Source organism: Stegodyphus dumicola, chromosome 4, assembly GCF_044657685.1.
Source record: "Stegodyphus dumicola isolate Sdum_Otavi_A_Nest chromosome 4, ASM4465768v1".
Classification (NCBI taxonomy): domain Eukaryota; kingdom Metazoa; phylum Arthropoda; class Arachnida; order Araneae; family Eresidae; genus Stegodyphus; species Stegodyphus dumicola.
This window is the reverse complement of record NC_140771.1, coordinates 159,784,652-159,808,956: the sequence shown is the minus strand read 5'-3', so window position 1 is coordinate 159,808,956 and position 24,305 is coordinate 159,784,652. Positions and strand designations below refer to the sequence as shown.

The window sequence follows — 24,305 nt, the reverse complement described above, 5'->3', positions numbered from 1 at the left end:
GCCTGTATGGGATTTCGCATCGTTTTCCCCCTTGTGGATATGAGCCAGTTTCCTAAAAAATGTTCTCCACAAATGCATTCCTAAAATGTCAGGGGCATGCCAAATTTGGTGGTTTCGCTCTTAGAAAATAATTTTAATTTGTTAACCTGACCTGCCTCTGCCCCGTGTTTGTGCAACTTTCTGATGCTTTCGAAACGAAAAGAGATCGCTCTATATATGCCCTATAATATAATATATATCATGTTTAATGTATCATGTAATCCTTATTCATTCAAAGTTGTGTTTTTAACAATGAACAATGCTATATATAAATCTAATATATTGTTGCGCGCCTAAACGGGTTCGTAATAGATTGAATGTACACAAGTCCGATGATAGGTTAATAAAGTTTATTTTTATCAAATGAAACATTTGAAAGTTCTGGAATTTTTCACAGAAATACTCGTACAGGCGTTCAGACTGTCACAGAGTACAATCAGTAGTTGCACTTCAAACTATTAACAACGTTAGACACAACGCAATGTAAAGCGCAACTAAGAAGAAAGTTAACCCGGAGATATCTCAGTTCATGCTATACTAACAACTCGCAACAACGATAACTACAACAACTAAGAGCAGATTACAGATTACGAATCATCACTTTGCTACTAGCTTCAACTCTACTGTGAGTTTTTACTATTTGATTTAGTTTATTGCACTACATGGTTGTTTTTTGAATTATGATGCAATCGCACCTCACAACCAGTGGCGTAGCTAGGGTGGGGCAAGAGGGGACATCTGTCCCCGGGCGCAGTATCCGAGGGGCGCCAAATTGATGCTACGAAATTTTTTTATGAAATGTTTTCCATTCTTGGTACACAGAAAGGGGCGCAAATTCTTCAGTTGTCCCCGGGCGCTGGAAACTCTAGCTACGCTCCTGCTCACAACCAGAGGCTGCGCTGTTATTTTAGCAAAGTCAAGAGTTCAAAACTAAGTTCGTAAATTCACAAAGTTCTTATCAGAGAGTGAATTGAGCACTGAGATCTTAAAGTCTTGATATTTAGTCTCTAATTCATATATACACTATTAACACAGTCTTTTAGAAAATTTTTGAGAGTTCGTCTGGTTTCAAACTCGCAACCTCATGTAGTCAGTGGCAAGGACTTATCCCGCTCGGCTATCGCGCGCTAGTAAGAGCAGATGCTCTCTCTCCGGCTTTAGATAGTTTTCAGCAGGCCGCCGAGATATTTCTAGTACTTTCTGCTTCTCGAAATTACTGGAAGACAAAACGAGGGTCGAATTACGGTTACAGCTAACATAGTGGTCAATTACATTTATTCAGTTACAATACATATTACGGTGATGCAGAGACCAGCCCAAAATGTCGCCAAATAATCTCCACGTTTGGCGTCTTTTGACAATTTTACGCCAGATTTGGTGACAAAATAATAAGTCGCCAAACCCGTTGCCAGCGTGGCGATATCTCGCATAATTACGCAGCGTTAAATGAACTTGCCCTAGTATTCTTACTTTTCCGGCATAAATTGACTCTTTTAGATTTTTCTTATATTACATTACACAGAAAAATACAACAGTTTCACATATAATTTCAGTAAAGTCTGCTATCTATGTACAAAATCCGTAACAATATATCCTAAGTCACACTTTCGACACATTAAAAGCAAAGTTAAATTTCGTCAATCGGCCCAGTAGAACGGAAGATATAAAACCATCCCGTTTATTCTTTGTGAAAGGTGTACGCATATATGATTAAAGAAATATGTCCAGCATTAAATAACTATGAATAAGTAAAAGAATATTTCCTAGATCTGAAAATTAATTTCAAATTCTTACAATAAACTTATTTCGACTTGTTTTTTTCCATAATTCCTCTTTAAAAAACTTTAAAAACAAATTTCGGTGCATTATTTTTATGGGTGCTACTGATTAGTTTTATATTCACTTATATTGAAGTCTATATAAAACAAGGTAGCTAAAGACAACTACTAATATATGAGCATTATTCTTTCCACCTCATAGCACTAAAAGACCCCTCACCCCAGGCACAGAGGTTCAACCCCTGTATTCTCACCTTGGAGAAAGGAATGCATCGCTTATGCGACACCGATCGTTGTCTATGATTTGCTACCTGCCAGTCGCTCGGGCTGCCCGTCGCAGAGGGACATTACCCAGCAAACCCGGGGCGCTATCCCCCCGGGCTACTAGAGCCACCTGCTCTAGGACATGCCAGGCCTACGGGCCGGCTAATAAGTGACCTTTCTGGGGCCTCCAACCACTAGTTTCGTAATTTGTATAGTGCTGTGGCCGAGACTGCCTAGGTACAGATCCTAGCCAATAGCTTCGCAGAGTTCTCTACGTCGACCACCGGGGAGGGCTAGCTCCAGACAAACTGAACCCAAAGCAAGTAAAGACATATAAACTGTGAAAGCGATATTATATCGATTGGCACAAGCCCCAAGATAAACAAAACCGGTCATACGGTATTTTGGGGTTAAGTATATCTTGTCCCACCCGGCATTTTCATTAATATTATTTCATTTGTTACATGATTCTCTTAATGTAATATAACGTACCAGTTACAAATACAAAAATCTTAGTCATATGGAAATTCTGTACTGTTGTTTGTATGAAATACTACTTATCTTCTTGTTATTAATATAAAATGTAAGGCAATTTATCATAAACTCGACAAAAGTCGTTTTAAGAATTTCATGCAGCTCGGACACGCAGCGCAAAGTTTATTATGTCGTTACAGATTTAAGATCAATAGAAAATCCTTTTTTAGATTTTTTGCGGTGATGAAAGAAAATTAATATTCTTTTACTGGTATTAAATTTTATAAAATGTATAACTATATTTAAGTGTGCAGTTAAGCAAAAAAATATCTTTCCTTCAGCAATAGCAACAATCTTCTGTTTACATAAACATGGCAACAACATTGGCAGCAGATTTGAAAAAAAAAAAAAAAAAAAGCTGCACTGACGATATACGTATTTTAAAAATTGACCAAAAAGATATTTATGACCATTGTTTAAATTAATTTTAGCTGATATTTGAAAGATGAAAACTTACGTTGCAGTAACCGAACTTCTTCGTAATATTCAAGATATTTATTTATGTTTTCAAGCGTAACGCTATCCCGAGAGTAGCGGTCGATTTGGAAAAATAACTTCTTAACTTCATTTTCTGGTACATTCAGTTGCAACTTTGTTTTCAGTAGCGCACTGAAGGTTACAAAATCTATCCTTTTAGCCGTATCAGTTGAAGAAAAAGCTTCCTGTAATTCATCACTGCTTTTTTGTCGTAACAGTTCCAAAACTGGTTGAAATTTCTTCATCCCGAAAATTTCCTTACGTTCAGAAAAGCTTACGGTAGGAAACAGAAGTTGAAATATTACGCCGATATGAATATGTTTTAAAGCGTGATATAATTTAGCGATTCCTTAGCGCGAGTTATCAGTGTTTACATAGCTCGATATCCATGCTGATTTCAGACCTTAATTTCTCTAGGCGTATAGTCAAGAAGATAGTCATAATTTATGCAAAACTGATGCAGTCATATGTATATTAGCTGTATACTACTCGAGCTTTCGAGAAGATGAGCTACAAATGAAAGAGGTTGAAAACTAGATGAATTAGAACTAATTATCTCTTAATCATTTTTAGCTATTTTTCAATAATTAAACTAACACATAAATAAAGTTGCATTAATAATACTAATGAAGAGAAAATACTGATGATTTTTTTTTTTTTTTTTTTTTTTAAGTTACAATAACATCCATCAGACCTGGAGGAAACCAGATTAAACTAAAAAATACTACAGTGGTTTTCACGAGTTGATCAAAAATGCATCTAAATCATTCTAAGAATTTCAATAAAATACAACTAAAAAAAGTTTTTACGCATTAAGCCTATATTTAAAACAAATAGGATAACTAAGATAACTAATAGACTAAAGGGAGAAAAATAATTTATCGTTTACTTTAATGGGATTATTAGATTGAATAATAAATTCTGTTTACAGAATTCATCTTCAGTTTTAGATCGCGAATAATAAAAGCGTGGGGCGTCGAAATAACGAAATCAAGTAATTTAATTACATTGTCAAATATATAAGCTAATTTTTTTTTAATTTACCATGGGTGCCCATGAATTCTGTAGGTAGAATTATGTTAACTATTATTCTCACTAAACTATATGAGAAATTATGTTTGAGATACGAACGTTTATTATTTTTGAAACCTTACTTTTAAATATTAAATAAAAAATCTAAATCGAATTTTGAAAATAATCGCTTTATCACACTGTATTTTCAGCGAAGAATTATGTGTGTGAGTAGAAAATTTGAATTTGAGAGATTATCAAGAAATAGGTTAAAAAATAGGTGATAAATTTCCACTCACATTGAAACACCATGAGTGAACTAAAAAATCTTCTAATATCTTAAACTTTAAACTTATTATCCCTCTTGTTAATAAACACCTACCCTACTTTTCTTGTGATAGGCAGACTATGAGCAGCAGTGGTTATGGTTAAATCCTAACCATAACAGGCCTTTTGACGACATAACAGTTTGGACCGTTTAAATAACAGCAGCCGTAGTAATAATAAGGTAAAACTTTTGAAGTGTTCTAAAAATTTCTAATCATGTCAATATCTTACTACAATTAATATTGAATAATATCTGTACAAAACGTATATAGTATCTTTGCCATCCTCTTTCTTTAAAAAAAAATTAAATACCTCTTCTTAATCACGTAACGAAAACAATCTTTGAATTAAGCAAATATCAATTCTACACTTATGCATTTTCTTTGCCTACGGTAAGAGTTTAAATGTTTTTCTTCTTGATTGTTGTGAATGCTTACAAATCTCTAAAAACCCGAATATAGTAACACCTGCGACGGTAAACCTGCAAAAATTAATTTAATGAGAAATCAGTCATTCTGGATAAATGCCAACGCATATGACCATTACTTTATAAGTCCCCAAGGATTGCCCGCCGGTGGTCGAGAAATGAAACAGCTAAACGTTGGTAGTCCGATCCTGCCTCAAATTCTGGTGAATGGGACTGTTATGATATAGTTTTCATGGTTTTCCATATGCGTAAAGTGAATATGGGCCAGTTTCCTTTAACAATCTCTACACGAAGGCAGTCCTTCCCTTCAGCAGGTTTTGCATTATCAAAACAAACAAAACCAGAATCATAGTTTTAATTGATTGGAAAGAATCGCTGGTGTTGCTTGCGTCTTTATATTCTTAAATTCATTTATTATAGTAAGAAATATGAAACGACATGTCTAAAGAGTAGTGAACATCGCTACAGTGCTGCTAAACCTATAGAAATGTTTACAGTTTTATCTGAACAGAAAGAAACTCTTTTTATAATAATGGTACACCAGATTATTCTTAAAATTATAAAAAATGCATTACAGCAATTACTGCTATGATTTACTTGCAAAATCCACTAAAACAGCTCCGAAACAGATTTGGTGAAAATTATTCACTTGTCAAGAAATAAGAAAATACTACCGGACTAGCCCGCCAGATGAGCAGACTGAGGCTAAAGCAAAATTTATAAGTTCTATGTAAATCTGAAAAGAAAATGTATAAAATCATTTCAATATGAAATGTTTCAGCTTTATTTTGGCTTGATTAACAATTTTGGGACATACAAAATGGGGGAGTTGTACCAATGTTGTCGTACAGACACTCTGTGACTTACTCTGTATACTGCTGTTTAACTCGGAACCCTCGATCATCATGAGGAAAGAAAATTACATACATCATCGGTTCAAAGTTAGTATTTAAAGTACCTGTAACAACATCTTCGCCCTTGATATACATATAGATACAGTAGCTTCAGACCGAGGTTGTATATCAAAAATTGACCGAGATATTTGATAATTAAATCGAGAATCATATTCAGGGTCCGTATAAATAGTAAAAGAATTTACATTTGTAAATAACTAAAATAAAATATCGTTTAGAAGAGGGCTTCTGATATTAACAGAAAATGAATGAAAAGAATTTCTGTCAAGATTGTTCCACGAATAATCTATGTAAAAACAACAAAACAATACTCAAGTAGTCAAAGTTATCGCATAAAAACTTAATGTAAAAGTTACAGAACGAGATAACTTCAAAATCAAAAAGGGATCATTGCATGATATTTAGGAGAAAGAAAATCAAACTTATCGATCCTTCAATGCAAATTGAATAAGACATCAAAATTCGCAGATTTTAAAATTAAATATCTCCGTTAAATTTTGTTTTACGGAAGTCAATCCTTTTGCGTTTTATTTTTTATAAAGAACACAAAATTTTTCTAATATAAGTATAGGGACCGAAGGAAATTATAAAACGTTAAACTTCGTAATGTTTACTAAATTATTGTCTTTAAATTTAAAAGTGTCATAACACGAATTTTTGTGTCATTTACAATATTTTTATTTCTAGAAGTATGTGTCTGTGAACAACGGTTGTGAAAATGAAGCCCGGGTAAGGACATCTGTGGATGTGGTGTACATGCACTGGGAAGAAAAATTAAAAGGTCAACTATAAAAAGGTGCTTCATGTTTATTGTATTAAGTGAATTCCAAAAGGATTCACCTTCGCTGTACAGAAATTTGAAAATTTCTACACCCGTTCTTTCGGTAAGAGAAAAATGTGCAAAGGAGTAATTTCAGATTTAGCTTTTAGTTACATGAATTGCACAAGTACGTAGTTAGGTGAAAGTTTCACGTATAGAAAGTAAAAAAGTAAAACATGCCGTAATAAGCTATTAGTTACATTAAGAGAGTGGAAGAACGATTAAAATAGCTTAGGATAATAGTCGTATTCCTAAAATCATTTAGACGTGATTCACTTATGACTGTGTGTGCCCCCCCCCAAATTATATAATGTTTAATAAATTGTTTGTTTCATTTTTCATTAAATTTATTAATGAATTTAATAAAAAGTTTTTCTCTAGTTCCTTAACTATTGCATTTTTCAATAAAATAAATTGCTCTTCCAACAAATGTATATGTCGGGCTGTCAAATTACCTATATCTTTCTAATATACAAATTTAATCGATGTTTTAATTTAGAAAAACTTCTTCTTTAAAAGCGGAAAACTTTGATGTAAGTTGCGATGAATTAACTGTTTCTAAAGTACTTTCTTCTTATCCAGAAAAAGTAGCGAGTATTTAAGTAGATTCTCAGGTACTTCAAAACCCTTTCCCGTTTTTGTTTTTCACACATAAAATCCAGATTATTTCTGCTAATACGTAAGGTAGTAAATTAATTTGTTGCTACCCATTAAACAGCTATCCACTGTTTCCTGCAAAGATAAAAGTGCTGTTATTTTTATATATATCCCCATTACAGCCTACAGAGTTAGTTTTACGCTTAAATGTGAAGTATATAAATAGGAACTCGCACCTGTGCTTTAGCCGAGTTACCTCTACAGCAGGGTTATAGGCGCTACAACACCAGGATTGTAGATGTCCGAGCGGGACGCATGTGACCCTCGAAGAGATTTCATGTGTTTGTTGAAAATAAGGTGTTACAATGATTTTAAGATTTTAGTTATTTAACGTTCCAGTTTATATTATTTTCATTTCCATTAAAAACGAATTTGAACTAAGCGTCAGGAAATATATAATTATACTTAATTAATTTACAATATTATATAAATCTTATTCACAGATTTCAAGATACGTATTTCATTAGCTTTTCGTACTTGTGAAAAAATAAGTAAACTCAAATATGAAGTTTTGCACTAAAGTTAAACATTTTATTTGGGAATACATTTATATGCGAACAGCGTTATTTCACAGTTGAAAATTAATAAGAAAAGAACCCAATTGATCGAAAAGCATCTACAGTCTGCGATGAAGATAATTTATAGCAATTTCTCTCCAAGGCTCAACTTCTGAATTTGAAAATAAAAACATAAACGCCGTTAAGTGTCAAGCTTTAATAAGTTTATAATTATTTACATGAAACCACACATATTTTTATATGTGCGTCAAAGAAAAATTTAATAAATAAGGTAAAGAAATTAGGTTGTCATCATTTGTTCTCAAGTTTTATCCACGTAAAGCTTATCTGAAAACTCAGAAATTTTTCATTATTTGTTTATTTTTAGTTTAAATTAAATTAAATTATTTGATGATTAATTAATCAAATTGGAATTATTTGAAAGGAATGTCAGTCTAAGAATTTAATATTTAGCTGTCAGTGTATTTGAACTTCAATATGTGACCAACAAACATATTTTGCAAAAAGCAAACTTTAGATTTCAGATTGAAAGTAACTAGAGATTTGAGTTTTTTTTCCTTTTGCGATATGATTATTGATTTTTATGTCACGTTTTCATAAATATTTAGTTAATGAATTGAAATTTAAAATGTTATTTAAAATATTTTTTATTTTATAAATAAATGTTTTCATTTTAAATTGGCAATAATAAATAAGTAAACCAATAGAAATTTAAGGTAATTTAATGTAAACTTCAGAGTTTTCTTTTCTTTTTTTATTTTTTATTTTATTTCTGGAAAAGAAAAAATCGATAAAAGCATGCTGGAACCACAGCAAAAAAGATCGCATATTCCTGAATAAGGAGTTGAAGTTTGTATTTGCCTGGAAAAGTAATATATTGGTAGAAGAGAATTAACGGCCAATCTTCCAGATAACCACCAGCCAGATGTGCGCAAATTGTTTAATCTGCTAAAGTGCATGGTAAAAGAAAATTCAAATCAGTAATGAGGCCTCAATAACATTTTATACTGCTTTCTACGGAAAAGGATTTCTAAGCTTTCTAAATAATTGATCGATTTCAAAATAGAAGGTTCGACTCTGGAATTCATAAAATTAGAATGATTAGGTTTGATTACTTATTTTGCCAAAGCGCTCTAATAAAAATGGGAAAGCAGGTTCCTATAAATTCTATTTAATTCAAGATCTATGTGAGATATGTTCATGTATGTCATAAAAGTGTTTTAAATCATTGCTATTATAAATACTATTTATTGAACTTAAAATTTAAATTCACATTTCTTAGGATATCCCTATGGCTTTAGACTGCGATTCTCTATCAAAATGTTACTTTTTTTTATCTGCATCCTTATTATAATAAACTAATTTTTTTTAAAATTATTTTAGAACATGGGTGATAATCATCTTAATTTTATTGGGCAAGGCAAAAAAATGAGCAAGTGAAAAAAGGGAAACCAGGTTCTGACAAGAGAACAATATGCTCTTCCTCAACTGTATTCCTGCAAAAACAATTTTCCTTCCACTCATACACTATGGTTTAGTCTTTTCTTCCATCAAAGTAGATGCCATACAAAGACTGTATTATTGGTCTAGCGGTTGACTGAAGCTGGTACCGTACCTTACGACTTTCTCTCCGCATTTTCTCCTGTCAATAAATTTAACTTTATTATATTTAGATACATTTCCCAGAGGAACTTACCTGAGGTAACTTAACTGGGTATGAAGCTTTTCTTTCAAATTTTTTAAATGTCACAGGAAACAATTTCATTAATGTCTTTGACTGAACTAACTATGCCAGTGAATAAAGTATCATCATAAAGTATTATAAAGATTTGCATTTTATAACTAAAAGATACTTAAATAAAACATTTAATGTGTATTTCTACTAAATTTGCAGATTAATTATTATGTTTGGCAGCATCAGGCGAAGTATCATCGTTACGGCGTCAGCGAAAGATTTTTTATAATTTCTATGAATGTCGTGAAACCTATAAGAAAGGTCAGAACGTAAATTTTTCTTTATCTCTTAGGTTATCCTTCTCCTCAGAAGATATCATTAACAGTCTGACCTAAATACAAAAGGACACAGAAAGGGGTTTCAGTGCAGCCTGTAACTGCTGAAGCTCGAAGTATTTTCCAAAAATTTTTATCATAAATGCAACACAGTCTTAAGAAATTTTTCTGTTAATCAACAGATTAGAAACTTCTTAAGTGGGGTTATTTATAATGAAAAAAATGCTTATTTAAACCAGCAAGATAATGAACAAACAATAAAGAGCGGCTGCATGATTAGTCAACATTCGAACGAAGAATAAATATCAACAGCGAATGTACTGTTGCACTGACGATACGATATTTGGCTTTTAAGCCGCAGACCGAAGTTCGACTTTCCTGGTTATTTACTCCTACATGATTAACTTTCCAGGCTTATTAACATATGACACCCAAGAGAGCGGTTAAAAAATGAGCTAACACTGGCTGCCCCACAACTTTAAAAGCCATCGATAACAACGAAAGAGAAAAACTTTTAAATCTTTATAATATTACAAATAATAATAAATTGTAATGTTATAAATAACCTTTACAGTATTAAAATAACTTCAGTATTACAATAACTCATAAATTATAATTTACAAATCTTCTATAATAAATTCATGAAGTAAATATATGTTTATGGTTTGTTTGTTTTATGTGATTACCTCAAAGGCTATCTGCCTAATGGGAGGGATGCCTTTGTGGAGCACAAGGAAAATTGGTTGTATACAAGTTATACAAGGGGAAAACCACAAAAACGCCCATGCAGCCAGCCCGTTCGCGGGATTCGAACTTCGGAGGAACTAGCAGTGTTTAGCGACTTTACCACTCAGCCGCTGGTGGATATAAGTTTAGGGTGTAGGAAGAATTAATGCTGAAGTGACACAATACATGTAGTTTTACTCAGTTTTAAATATTAGTATTCAACAAATGTACAGAGATTGTAATACATTTCAACAGCTAACAGCATATGATCTAGATTAAAAATAAAATAAGACCTCTGTGGGCTTAAAATCATTGCCGATGAATACCATATTTATTAGCTGGGTTTACGAGTACATAATAGTAGTGTGAAACGGGGCGTTCAGCAACAGGAGGAGGTGCGAGGTGCAAATTCAGAGGCGGTGCAATTTCCGATTGCGAAGGCGCATTGCGGATGAGCCAGCACCCGGAGGCGCAGTAGATACGGAGTGTGTCAAGATTTTTCATTTAACTGATAAGATGACGTCACACTTTGATAAGGGATTATCTTTTATTGATTTTCCGGAGGTTCTTTGTTAATCCATGTTTAGACTTTATATTTTCCTTTATATTCCAGCTATTTTACTAAGTATGTGAAGGTTATTTTCTAGGTACCTTTAACGACGATTATTTTCGAATTTAATGATTAATTCAGAAGGCCTTAATTTTAGATGTAAATTTTTTTAAGACTTTCCTATATACTCAGAATTTTACCTTATTTCCTAAATCTTCTGTTCATAATACCAGATTTACTTTCCGTAATCTTAATTACATTACTCATTTTTAGTATTAAATTTATTCTACCCACAATTCCTTTTAATCAATACTTTTAACTTATCTGTTATATTTTAAAAGTGTATCAGGTTCAATGTTTCTTCTTACCTTCTTCGGAAACATACAAGGACCTGACTAAGAACAGAGAGCTTACTAAAGCTATGTTCACTAATTGTAGTAAGTAGACAGGATACAGACGAAGGGTATACAAAACCCTTTATTTTTCTTTATATACAATGACTTCCGTACTTCGGAATACAATGACCCTCCACTCGGGGTCTAACGTAAAAGATATCAAAATCAAACTAAACTCTAATTTAACTTTAGAATAATACACGTGTAAGATTGGCCTTATAATAACAGGAAGCGTATGTAGCACAGCGACTGTGAACACTACAATACGTTTAATTTATCAAGAGGATTAAAACCTCTGGCCTGGAAGGCAAATAGCAACTGCGTAACTTCTAAGGTAAGCGGCCTGCTTCGAACTCACTGCTTCCTCTCTTTCGCTCGGCAAAAAGGCCACACTTAAATACTTGGCGTTCGCCAGACAAACTTTGCATAAAATCCTTAACGCTTATAATTCTGGCCGGAAGTAGAAAATAAGAAGTGATAGTAAAGATTTAAAATAAAATAAACGTTAGTAAAACTTAAGATCCTTACATACTTCCCGCCAGAGTTAATTAGTTTGAAACTGAGGTCTAAAACGACCTTGTTGAAAACTTTTAGCTCTAGAATATAACGCGAGGCCAACCTTTTACAATCATAACTTCGTTAGAAACTAGAAAATTTAAAAGAAAGAAATTTGTTACAATAGCAGCTCCCAGGATCTACAACAATCTTTTTTTTTCATCTGTACTGCATCTAAACAGGAGCTTTATTCAATTCTGGTTCCTTCCAGAGATCTGGAAGGAAAACTAGTTTAATGAAATGTTACACAATGACATTGCAAATAACATATAGAATATACTTCTCTTAACATTCTTATTTCATTCGTGACTATTTTAATTATCTCTCCCCGTGCTCTCTGACATGTGTTGTAAAAGAACACCAAACACGAATGTGTTTCTGTCTACGTGTGCCACACTTCCCCCTACAATCAAAACACTAACGTGTTAAAATTCAACATAACGAGACCTCTTAACACACCCTACTTTCAACTCTAACCCTGAGGTACTATTCTAAAAATGGCTAACTCTAAAGTGTAGCGTCAGAGAGCCTAACTACATCATTCAACCTTTACCACATATTCGCCATGATTTAATCTTTACAGTCACACGAATAACAAATTTTTAACATTACTTTCACTTTTACCATATCACGGTATTTCTTAACATTTAAAATAACAGTTCACATGTATATAAGAACATATCAACATGCCGTTAATTTTACACATTTGAAAACATACATTAGTAGTACATTGTTAACTTCTATTCTTTTCAAAGCAAGTGCCAATTCTTTCTACATTGAAATAATACTACATTTCAAAAAGTCTTTCAGACTAAAACTTCTTTCTTGCTAGAATGTTTTAAATAAAATTTATACAATAACTTTTTACAATATTTAAGTCTTTACACAACGCTATTATACATCAACTTTAGTTTTACGCACGAGTAATTGAAAAACATAATAAGAAAATCGGTCACAACTCATTTCTCGCCCTTTTGGCGATAAAGGTAGACCTCGCATGAGGTAAAACTTCTTGAAATCTGCCACTTGCAGTAAGAATGAAAGATTAACTTAAGTTTGCAAAGTAACATAAAATTTTACTTATCTTTGTAATATTCGGACATCCTTTTCTGGGCCCAGTCTTTAAAGGTACTGCAGATATTAGCCTGGTTTATCCTCCTTCTTGTACGGGCTCGCCCTTCAGTGCTTTCTTCTGGAAGCTTCCGTTTTTCACCAGTACGGCCACCCTTGAACACCTTCCTTTTCTCCTCTGCTTGTGGTCTTGGCCGTTTAAAGGCAGCTGGTCTTGGTGGAACCGGGAAACTTCTGTCGTGATCCTGCTTAGACCTCGTTGTTGGCCGTTCAAATTTTTCTTGTACTTTTTCCTCCGCCGCTGATGGCCCTTCCGCAGTTGGGCGACTTTTGCTGCGGAGAGTTCTGTCGGATGAGTCTATCTTCCGTTTTAAAGCCGGGTTATAGTTGCCGTCCTTTCTCCTGGTCCTCTTCACATACGTCGTCCTTCTCCCTTCTTCATTCTGGGGGTGTTCGTGAACTCTGTTTTCTGGACGGTGGAACGACTTCTTTTTCTTTTTACCTTCAATTTTTCCGCGGGGCAATTTTCTTTTCACTTGCTTCTGTCTCTCATTGGCTTGCCCTTGTACTTGTCGTTTTCCCACCTCTGGAACTTGTACCTGCGGTGTCTGCCGTGCCGGATCCTGCAAAAGATCTGAAAAGATTTGCATTTTATTACGATCGAAGTAGGGCTTAATTTGATCAATATTTGCGGAACAGGTTTCACCATTTCTGGCCTTTAACACTACAACAGCGTGAGTTATTTTTTCTATAACATATGGTCCTTCAAATCGTGGAAAAAATTTGGCAGTTTTATCTTCTGGTGCTGAAGAAAGTGAATGCTTAATTTTTAGTACTTCATCCCCTACTTTATAAGTTACTCCCCGTCGTTTCAAGTCATAATACAATTTTTGTTTTCTCTGTGCTACTTCAGTATTCTTCTTTGCCTCCTTAATTAGTTTTTCTATATCACCCATTTTAAATTCTGGGGCTCTTTGTTGCACATAAAATAATTTATCTAACGGTGTTATAATCTTTCTGCCTAGAAATAACTCAGCAGGAGTTTTTCCCGTTGTATCATGTTTTGCGGTCCTAAGGGCGAAAGCAAATTCATTGACATAGTTATCCCAGCTTTTATGAAAATTTTTAACATAACTACGGATAATTTTCACTATATTTCTGTTGACCCGTTCCGCTATATTTGATTGCGGCCGATACGGGACCATTCTTAAATGACGTATGCCCAGTTTTTGGCACATGTCTTCAAATATATTACTTACAAATTGAGGACCATTATCCGATATAACTTTTAGGGGCGCCCCGTATTTTAAAATATATTTGTTTAAAATAGAATCCGTAACTAATTTCGCGGAGGCTCGTTTTAAGGGAACAATTTCGGTCCATTTACTAAAATGATCAACCATAACAAGGAGATAGCGACTTTTATTTAACTGACTTTTTGGGAAAGGGCCCAATAAATCGATGCCAATTATTTCATTTGGAAATTCGGATTTAATACTATTTAGAAACCCGGCCGGGCGGAAATTAATATAATTAACGGCTTGACATGTTGGGCAGGACTGGACATACGCCCTTGTTAACTTTTGCAGTTCAGGAAAGTAGACTGCCTCGCGTACGCGTTGGATAGTTTTTCGAATACCAGCATGAGAAGCTAAAGGGCTGTCATGGAGCTCTTGCAGGATATTTAATCTAAGACTAGCTGGGATAACAGGTCGAAATTCGTTGTTGGAATTCGTAGTTTTTGTATAAAATAATAGACCATCTATTAGTTCGTAATGGGCCGCCCTATTTCTTATCGCTACAATATCTTGGTGGCTAAAATGTTCAGGTTCCTTCAAATACTCATAAATACTTCCAAACTCAGGATCCTTACCCAGTTCGGTTATTACAGTTTCTCGGGAATTTATTGTACACGCTGTCAGCATTGCAACTTTTACGGTATTACCCTGTTCGTCTAATTTAATTCGTGATAGGGCATCTGCTACGATATTTTCCTTTCCGGGGGTATGCTTGATTACCAGATTATATTCTTGCAGCTTGAGTGCCCATCTTATTAACCTTGGGGATAAATTTTTCCCTGAGTACAATCTAGTTACCGCCGCATGATCAGAATATACTGTTATCGGCGCCTTTCCAAAATAGACTCGGAACTTTTGCACTGCTAACAGAACTGCAAGTGCCTCTCTCTCGGTCGCGGAATAGTTTCTTTGTGTTTGATTTAAAGTTCGGCTAAAAAATGCCACGGGCTGCTGATTTTGCGAAAGTACCGCTCCTACCGCAGAATCCGAAGCATCCGCTGAAATTTCTAAATTTTTATCCTTTTCAGGAAATTTCAACACAGGGGCTTGCGTTAATGCTTGTTTTAATTTTTCGAAAGCACTATTGGCTTCGGCCGTCCACGAGAATCTTGCCTTTTTCCTTTTTAATTTTAACAATGGCTCAGCGATAGCCGCAAAATCTTTTATAAAGGACCTATAATATGAACAAAGTCCTAGAAAAGAAGAGAGCTTCTTTGCCGTGTTTGGAGTCGGATACTTTTGTACAGCGATTATTTTTGATTCATCTGTCTCGATCCCTTTTTGAGATATTTTGTAAACTAAATATTTTAATTCAGGGGCTGCAAATTTGCACTTTTCGACATTAACTTTTAGACCGGCCTCACTTAATAAAGAAAACACCTGTCTTAAATCCTGTATATGTTGGTCGAGATTATCACTAGTAATAATGATATCGTCTAAATAGATAAATGTGGACTTTCCAAGAACAGGTCTTAACACAATGTCCATGCATCGCTGAAATGTTGCCGGGGCGCCTGAAAGGCCAAACGGCATACGCAAAAATGCATAAGTGCCAGACTTGGTTATAAAAGCAGTCTTAGGCACGTCCTCAGGCCTGACCCCTATTTGAAAATAACCATTCGTTAAGTCTAAAGTCGTCATAAATTTGGTTGATTTTATGTTCCTTAAAATTTCTTCTATGATCGGTAACGGATATACCGGATATTTCGTTATGGAATTTAATTTACGGTAATCAATAGCGAATCTCCACCTTTTTGGATGCTCCAAAGGATAATCATTATTTTTCTTACATAAAACCACCGGGCTAGCATAACTACTTGAGATGGGCGTTATGATCTTTTTACGTAGCATATCGGTAATATGCCATTCTATAATTTTTTCCTTATTCTTATCATACCGGTATGGTTTTTGACGAACTGGAAATGCATCTCCGGTGTCAATACTATGGTTAGTAACCTGAGTAAATCCTGGAATATCACTAAATAAGGAAGCAAATTCACTTACCAGTTGTCGGATTCTATCTTGCTCGTCATTAGGCAGGTGGTCAAGATTTAACCTTGGCGGTTCAACCTTTTCTACACGCACTGGTTTCATTGTCAGCCTAAGGGACGCTTCATTAAAATGCAGTGTAGCTTGTGCGTCTGAAAGAAAGTCTATTCCTAGGATTAAATGTGCTTGCAAATTCTTTACTATAAAAAACATCACCTTTACTTGTTCGTCCTTGATACGGATATATAAAGGTACTTTACCTACGCACTTACATTCTTTTCCTTGCGCCGCTAATACTGTCGTATTATCCGCATTATATATGCGGTATTTGCGAAAATACTTTCTAAAAAAGACTTCTGCCACACAGGAACACTGCGCGCCGGTATCCAGGAGTGCGGTGGCCGGGATATTATTCACCAAGACTTCAATCTTCGGAAGAGTCAAATTTTTCACCATTACTGTATTTAACTTGTAGGAAGAGGGATTTTCGTGGCCTTCGGATTTCCGTACCCTCTCGTCAGCAGAAATCCGTTTTAGTTTAAATTATTTTTCCTTTCCGTGCTTTCCTTCTTTCTCCACTGGCCTTGAGACTTTAACCTGGGTTGCTATTGACCTGTCGACGTTCGCCGGCTGTTTTTGAATGCTCGGGTTTCCTTGCCCACTGATTCTCTTTTTCTCCGTAGCCATGTGCCATGTGCTTGAGTTTGCTGTAGTCTTGGCGTACCACATTGGTTTCGCTGTTGATATTGGCGTCTTCTTTCGACGTCCACCGTTCTTCTACTTTCAAACTGGATTGCTAGCTCAAATAACTTTTCCAGTGTGTTCGGATTTCTTAATTCAATAAAGTCTTGCACTTGGGGTAGTAACCTCGGCAAAATCACTTGAATTATTTCAGGATCCGGACGGTTTCAATACAAGAGCTTGAAAACGTGAATTTTTCTTAAAATAAAGCTCGAGATGTTTTCGATTCTTTGTTGATATATACTAAAAAGTTCCGTTTCTAATTTCGCACGATCCCTTACAACAGGGAAGGCTTTTAGTAGGGCAGTCTTGAAATTTTCATAAGTATAGGTGGGACTTCCTGCTTGACCGAAGAGACTTCTGCCGATACATTTGAACCAGTTAAGCGCTTGGCCCCTCAAAGCGCTGGTAGCTAAGGTAACTTTTTGAAACTCGTGCACGGGGTAGAGCATGAAGTGGTCATCCAATTTTTCCAAAAAACTGGTTACCGGTGAGTTTCCATTAAATGTTGCTTCTGGTTTCATCGAAGCGCGCATGGTCTGGACGATGTACCCAAATCCTTCCAGGGCGGCAGCTGGCATTTCTGGATTCTGAGCCGTTTCTGCAGGCAGCACAGGTTCTTCTTGAAACTCGGCCATGGTTATTCTTCTTCGTTGGGCGCCACTATCAGGTTCAATGTTTCTTCTTACCTTCTTCGGAAACATACAAAGACCTGACTAAGAACAGAGAGCTTACTAAAGCTATGTTCACTAATTGTAGTAAGTAGACAGGATACAGACGAAGGGTATACAAAACCCTTTATTTTTCTTTATATACAATGACTTCCGTACTTCGGAATACAATGACCCTCCACTCGGGGTCTAACGTAAAAGATAGCAAAATCAAACTAAACTCTAATTTAACTTTAGAATAATACACGTGTAAGATTGGCCTTATAATAACAGGAAGCGTATGTAGCACAGCGACTGTGAACACTACAATACGTTTAATTTATCAAGAGGATTAAAACCTCTGGCCTGGAAGGCAAATAGCAACTGCGTAACTTCTAAGGTAAGCGGCCTGCTTCGAACTCACTGCTTCCTCTCTTTCGCTCGGCAAAAAGGCCACACTTAAATACTTGGCGTTCGCCAGACAAACTTTGCATAAAATCCTTAACGCTTATAATTCTGGCCGGAAGTAGAAAATAAGAAGTGATAGTAAAGATTTAAAATAAAATAAACGTTAGTAAAACTTAAGATCCTTACAAGTGTAATTACTAAAACACGCGTTTTTTATGTGTTATTTTATTCAATGTTAGATGCAATTTGTAACTTTTTTTGCTCTTTTTAAAGTTAGCGATCTTCAACATACTCTGTATTTTAACTTATTTCATGCATTTTGATCATATAGATGACCTTTACTTTATTTTAGATGTTACATTTTTAGCTTGTTTTATACATTTTAACCTTCATAATTTCAAATATACTTTTAATTTTAGTTTAACTCCTATATTTTCTGACCATATATATTAGTTTTATTTCATTTTAGATGTAATTTTTAACTTGTTTCGTACATTTTAAACCTTCGTAATTTTTAAAGTACTCTAATTTTGAACTTGCTTATTACATTTTCCTGCCATTACCTGACTTATTTAATTTCTAGATGTAAATTTCAACTCCTTTTTCTATTTCTATTTCCAACATACTAAGAATTTTAACGAATTTGTTATATTTTCACATGACTTTCATATAATTTGTAACGACTTTCATACGTTTTAACCTTCCTAATTTCAAACAGGCTCTTAATTTTATCTTAATTCCTCTATTTTCTTACCATGTATATGAGCTTTATTTAATTTTAACTTATTTACATTTTATACCTTCGTAAGTTTTATAGTACTCTAATTTTGAACTTGTTTATTACATTTTCCTACCATACCATGAACTTTAGTTAATTTTAGATGTAATTTTTATACTTTTCTGGCACTGGTTTTCTTTCTAGTTTCCAACAAACTCTAAATTTTAACTCTGTTTTATAATTTTTGATTATAATTACGCTTTTGATTTTACTATTTCAGCTAAGTTAACATGCTTAAATTTCTTAAACATAGAGATAGATTTTAATTAAGCATTTTATTTTACAAACTTTAACTGTTCTTCATATCCCATTCGTTGAATAGCCCCTACTTAGTCCATATTTTATACTACTATTTTAATTTAGCAATTCTACAATTTATCATTCTGTAGTACGTTTACCATTACTTATCCTACTTAACATTCATTATTAACTTCATTCGCATTTTCAAACTTTAACATTTCCTACGTATTCTGGTATTTCCTTTTAATTCTTAATACCCTTTATATCTGAATATATGTTTTTGAACTCTTCAGTGTTACCAGTATTCAGTTTTCAATCTTGATTCTCATTAAGCTAGTTTGATAGATTCCGAATTTTTAGAATAAAATCTCAACTTTCATCCATAATTTTAGAATTATATTCATTCTTTCATGTACACATACAAAATTCTTATTATTTTGAACGCTCAATACCTTTTAATTCAGTAATTTGTACTAATTGAATGCATTCTACGTCACTTTAAAGGTCTCGACTATGCAAAGTTTCACTTTATTACCTTTTTCCTACACTAAGTACGAATGTTTCTGCCTTCATGAACGGCTTTTATGTGAAATTGATGAAATTTGACGTTACATGTATAAAAGAAATTTCTAAGATAAACATTTCCACTATCGAATAAGAGATGAATGACCATCGATTTTACCCATATGTTACAATTTCATCTCTTGGAAGTTTGTTTTATTTCTGACACATAATGTTAACACATTTTTTAACTTAGTCCAGTTCCAACTTAATTCACTAGACAATTTCATACATACTCTATTTTTTAATTTCTTAGACTAAAATATTCTTTTCGCAAATGTCAGTTTGCATTAATTTATTTACCAATTAATTTTCTTATGAACGAAATCTTGTGAAGTATTTTACACAACATAATGTTAACACATTACCAATATACCTATACTTACAGAAGGAACCAAAGAGAGAAAGAGTAAGAGACATTTTACCCAAATCTCCACTATAATTTCGAATATTTTAACCTTCTTCATCACAAATACAGAAATTTCTTCGTATAATACTCACCATAGTAGTTAAATATTCCTTACTAATGCACATTTAATAAGGAATAACTCATTTTCAATAAAAAATTACAACCAAATAAGTGTTACGTTTTCTTATAATTTTACATATATGTTTGCATTATAGGAAATTTCTATGCATTTTTGAGAACTGTAATTTGCTAAATATTACCTTTTTCTGAGAGAAAAACTCCAAAGACCATCTAAATCATTTAACTTTTCCTGCAGTATTTCCAACGTATAGAATAACTATCTTAGAACTATTTTCTTAGTATTAACAACTAAATATGAAATAAGCATTTTTCACTGTAGAATATTTAAGGTTTTACCCAAATGAGGATATAACCTTTACCAAATTCAAGTTATTTACCCAGAATTCCCAACAAATGTTTAGAAAATGTGCGATAGAAGGCAATTTATTTACCTAAAAATGAGTCTTAACAGATTCTTGTCGGCTTAACAGATTCTTGTGGCAGTCATCTGTTTGGTCCACAGTATCTTCGGTTTCAGAAATCTAGAATAAAGGGACGACACTTGTAACTTTTTGATTGGAAAGGAATTCACAAGTAATTTGTCCTAGTAGACAAATAGTAAATTCTATATTTTATAAAGCGCTCTAGATTCTATTAAGATTTCTGAATAGAATTCTGAAACCTGAAAAAACTCAATCTAATAATTAATGTCTGCTGCAAGATAATGCGCTGTCACACATTTAAATTTTTCATTCTCCAGAAACTGTTTCTCATACACAAACGCACACCCCAGAAAAAAAAAATCACAGGTGTTTTTTTTTTTTTTTTTTTCCCTCCCATCTTTTTAAACCTCCTTATTCACCAGATCTGGCACGTGAATTTTTCCTCCTAAGCAAAGTCTCGCTTCAAACCTCATTATTTTAATGGCTTTGAATAGACTCATAAAATCATAAGCAGACTTGCAAAATATTTCAGAAAATGGGTTCTACAGAGGAATCAAGACGCTACATAAATGAGTTAAGCATTTTATAGATTTACAAGGATTGTATACTGAAGGCTAATAAAGTATTTGCTTTCTTCAGTTCTTGATGTTGTGTAAACGTAGTCCTAATGCCCTTTGTAGGCGCACTGTTTAATACACGCAAGCGCTCACAAAAAGAAAAAAGTAATAAATACAATTTAAAAAAAAAAAATCTGAAAGCTTTCATATTTTATACGACGCCCAAAGGGACGCTTTTTTCCTTTTTACACATTTCAAGAGTCGTTTCTACAGTATGTGGGCTAACACCCTGCTGAGCTAAAAATATTTAAAACAGTGTATCTTTTGAAATTCCGATAGACATTTTCACTCAGAAGATAAAAATACTTTATTCCGTACAATGTTGCCACTGTTCGCTTTGAAATCATTGAGTTTCTAAATCCAAAATTTGTTAACATTTTACAAAATGTGAAATATTTAATCAAACAAATTCGAAATTCAAAATTCGGTCTTTCAGATGCCCATATTCGGGAGAAGGACTAAGTTATTCAAAATTTGATGGTTCTAAGTAGCGTTGTTTTTTCACAATGCGAGAAACATGCATACTTTCATGCAGATTCTTCATTATTTAATTTCTTTAAATATAATACAGAGGGATAATATTTGGTGTTAAAAATCTAAAACGTGATTCAGCGCTTTCAGTGATAGGACCCAAAATGCTATTTCGAAACTAATAGCCCTTCTGGACTAACGCCCCTTTGGACTGATTAAAGTATAGGATTTTCCCCATCCTCGCAGTAGTTAAGTGTTCCATCTGATTAATTGCTAATGGAATAGAAATGCAAAAATATAACAAAATTCTAATTATGAGTAAACTCGGCGGATAAACAAATAGTTCATATTGTTTGCTTCTTCCTCAGTCATAAAAAATTTTTAAAAATTAAGCTAGTGCAATCTGAAAAGTTAAATCAAAGGTTTTTTACTAAGAATTTCAAAAAATTGAGAAAATATTTTTTTAATTAAAAATGTAAAACACAAAATATACGTATGTATTAGTAATCGGGTATTAAGAACTTATATAACATTTAGCTGTAGAAATATCTTTTACCAACGACAAAAGAAAGGGGCGCGAAATCTTCAACTGTCCCCGAGCCCTGAAAACCCTAGCTACGACTCTGAGCTAGTTTCTGATAATCTGCTACGAGCGAGGGTGCGTGGAGGATAAATTAAAGATGGCAAGTGTCGCACATTGGTAAGGCTTGTTTTCAACTACCAATTTTAGTAGCACAGTATTTTATACGTTTAGTGAAAACAATACTCTTACTTTGAGATGCAATAAAAATAAACACTTCAATAAATAAAGATAAATTAATAAATAAAAATAAATAAAATAATACTACAATAGTCCTTCAGGGACAAAGTCCCTTTGGACTAAAAATCTGAAAGGTTTCATATTTTAAATTACGTCCAAAGGCCCTTTTTTTAACGTTATGTGCGTCACTTTTATTTATTAAATATCATGTTCTTTGTACTTAAACCATAAAATTCAGTTCAACAGCAATGTCCCAAAATAATTTTAAAATGAGTGTATCTTGCGAATTTCCGATACACAGTTCCACGCGCTGGAGATAAAAAAGCTTCCCCCCCCCGGTAGAGTGTTGCCATTGCTCGTTTTTAAATCGTTGAGTTTGTTACTCAAAAATTCGTTAAAGTTTTACAAAATAGGAAATCGATTTAAAAAAAAAAAAAAAAAATTCAAACTTGGTCTTTCACATGCCATATTCGCAGTAGGCTTACGTCATTCAAAATTCGATGGCTCTAGATACCGTTGTTTTTTGTTTTACCACAATACGAGAAACATACATACATCTATGCAGATTCTTCATTATTTAATTTCTTCAAGTATAATACAGGGCGATAGTATTTGGCGGCAACGATTTGAAAAATGATACAGCCTTGTAAAGTTTTCAAGCCAAAATCGCAAAACAAAAACAATTATCCTTCAGGGACAAAGTCCCTTTGGACTAATAATGGATTGCCTTTTCCTTTGCTAAGTTTCCTAGCAAAATTATCTAAAATTACCATTTCTGAATGCATGCTTTTTTCGTACATTGAATAAAAAAACTTCAGTAATTTCTTTGTTAGGAAAAATACAATTTTTCTCAATATTTTTAAGCTAATGTTAAAATGTTCTTTATACACGATAGATGGCAGCACTATCATTTTCTTGAAGTGACAGATATGTTTTATAGTTGTAGCGTAAAAATAACCAATCCAGTGAAAGTAGACGACGTGGGTGTGTTTCACAGACGGCTACCTGCTGATCGGAAAGCAACACGCGTGGTACTGACAGAGGGACTATGAAGGGATGACCGTCAATGTGATTTTCATTTCTGAAGCACCGTGTTTGTACTTCCTACTCCTGAACTGAACATTTTAATAGACTAATATTTATCCATTTGTCAAGGAATACTTTTACTGAACTTTCATTAAAACTTTACTTTCTTCGATATTTAGAGAAACTTACTTAAATTTATCATTTTTCGGAGACATTTCATTGTCGAAATTAAAAAGAATTAATTTCAAAATGTTTTGGTGTTTTGGGAAAAAACAACGCAATTATCACTGCAAAATAGTGCTTTTGGACGAGACGGAATTTATACAGGAAATTCAGGTAAGAATTATTCTTTTGTTTCATAATGAAACATTTTAAAAATATTTATTGAAAAAGGGGGGAAGAATGGTGTTTGCTCTGCAAATCCGTATGCTTACTTTTCATTGATTTCACTTGATTCAAAAATCTTCTTGCAGCTGCAGTTAGGAAATTTTCAATACTTACAGTTCAAAACATATTTTCCAAAATTATATCTTCCCATCTCTTTTTATTAAAAGTAATTACAACGCTCATTTCCCCTATTTTTATGACATTACAACAAATAATACTGCTATTTTAACTTACGGCATTTGTGTACATTTCATTATTCCGCCAGTTGTTTAAACTTAGGATAAGTTTTATTTATTTAAATTCATTTTTATTATTAATAAGTTAACAGAAATATTCAGTGTCTCAGTAACTAATAGTAATCATGCGGATATAATGATGCAAGAAATAAACATTC

At 33.6% G+C, this 24,305-nt stretch overlaps 1 protein-coding gene and 1 long non-coding RNA gene across 3 annotated transcripts in view; one reads left to right on the top strand and one right to left on the bottom strand.

Moving 5' to 3' along the window:
- LOC146997735 (uncharacterized) overlaps nt 1-24,305 on the bottom strand; it is a 46,716-nt gene that overhangs the window by 17,560 nt on the left and 4,851 nt on the right. For both annotated transcript variants that reach the window (XR_015040811.1, XR_015040812.1), the window contains exon 2: nt 20,660-20,749. This is a non-coding gene — a long non-coding RNA (uncharacterized LOC146997735). The remainder of the gene's footprint in view (nt 1-20,659; nt 20,750-24,305) is intronic.
- The window catches only part of LOC118194746 (band 4.1-like protein 4A), a 342,463-nt gene continuing 341,636 nt past the window's right edge, over nt 23,479-24,305 (top strand). The window contains exon 1 of the mRNA XM_085815671.1: nt 23,479-23,860. Coding sequence (XP_085671797.1) covers nt 23,774-23,860 — 87 coding nt within the window. The 5' untranslated portion in view covers nt 23,479-23,773. The remainder of the gene's footprint in view (nt 23,861-24,305) is intronic.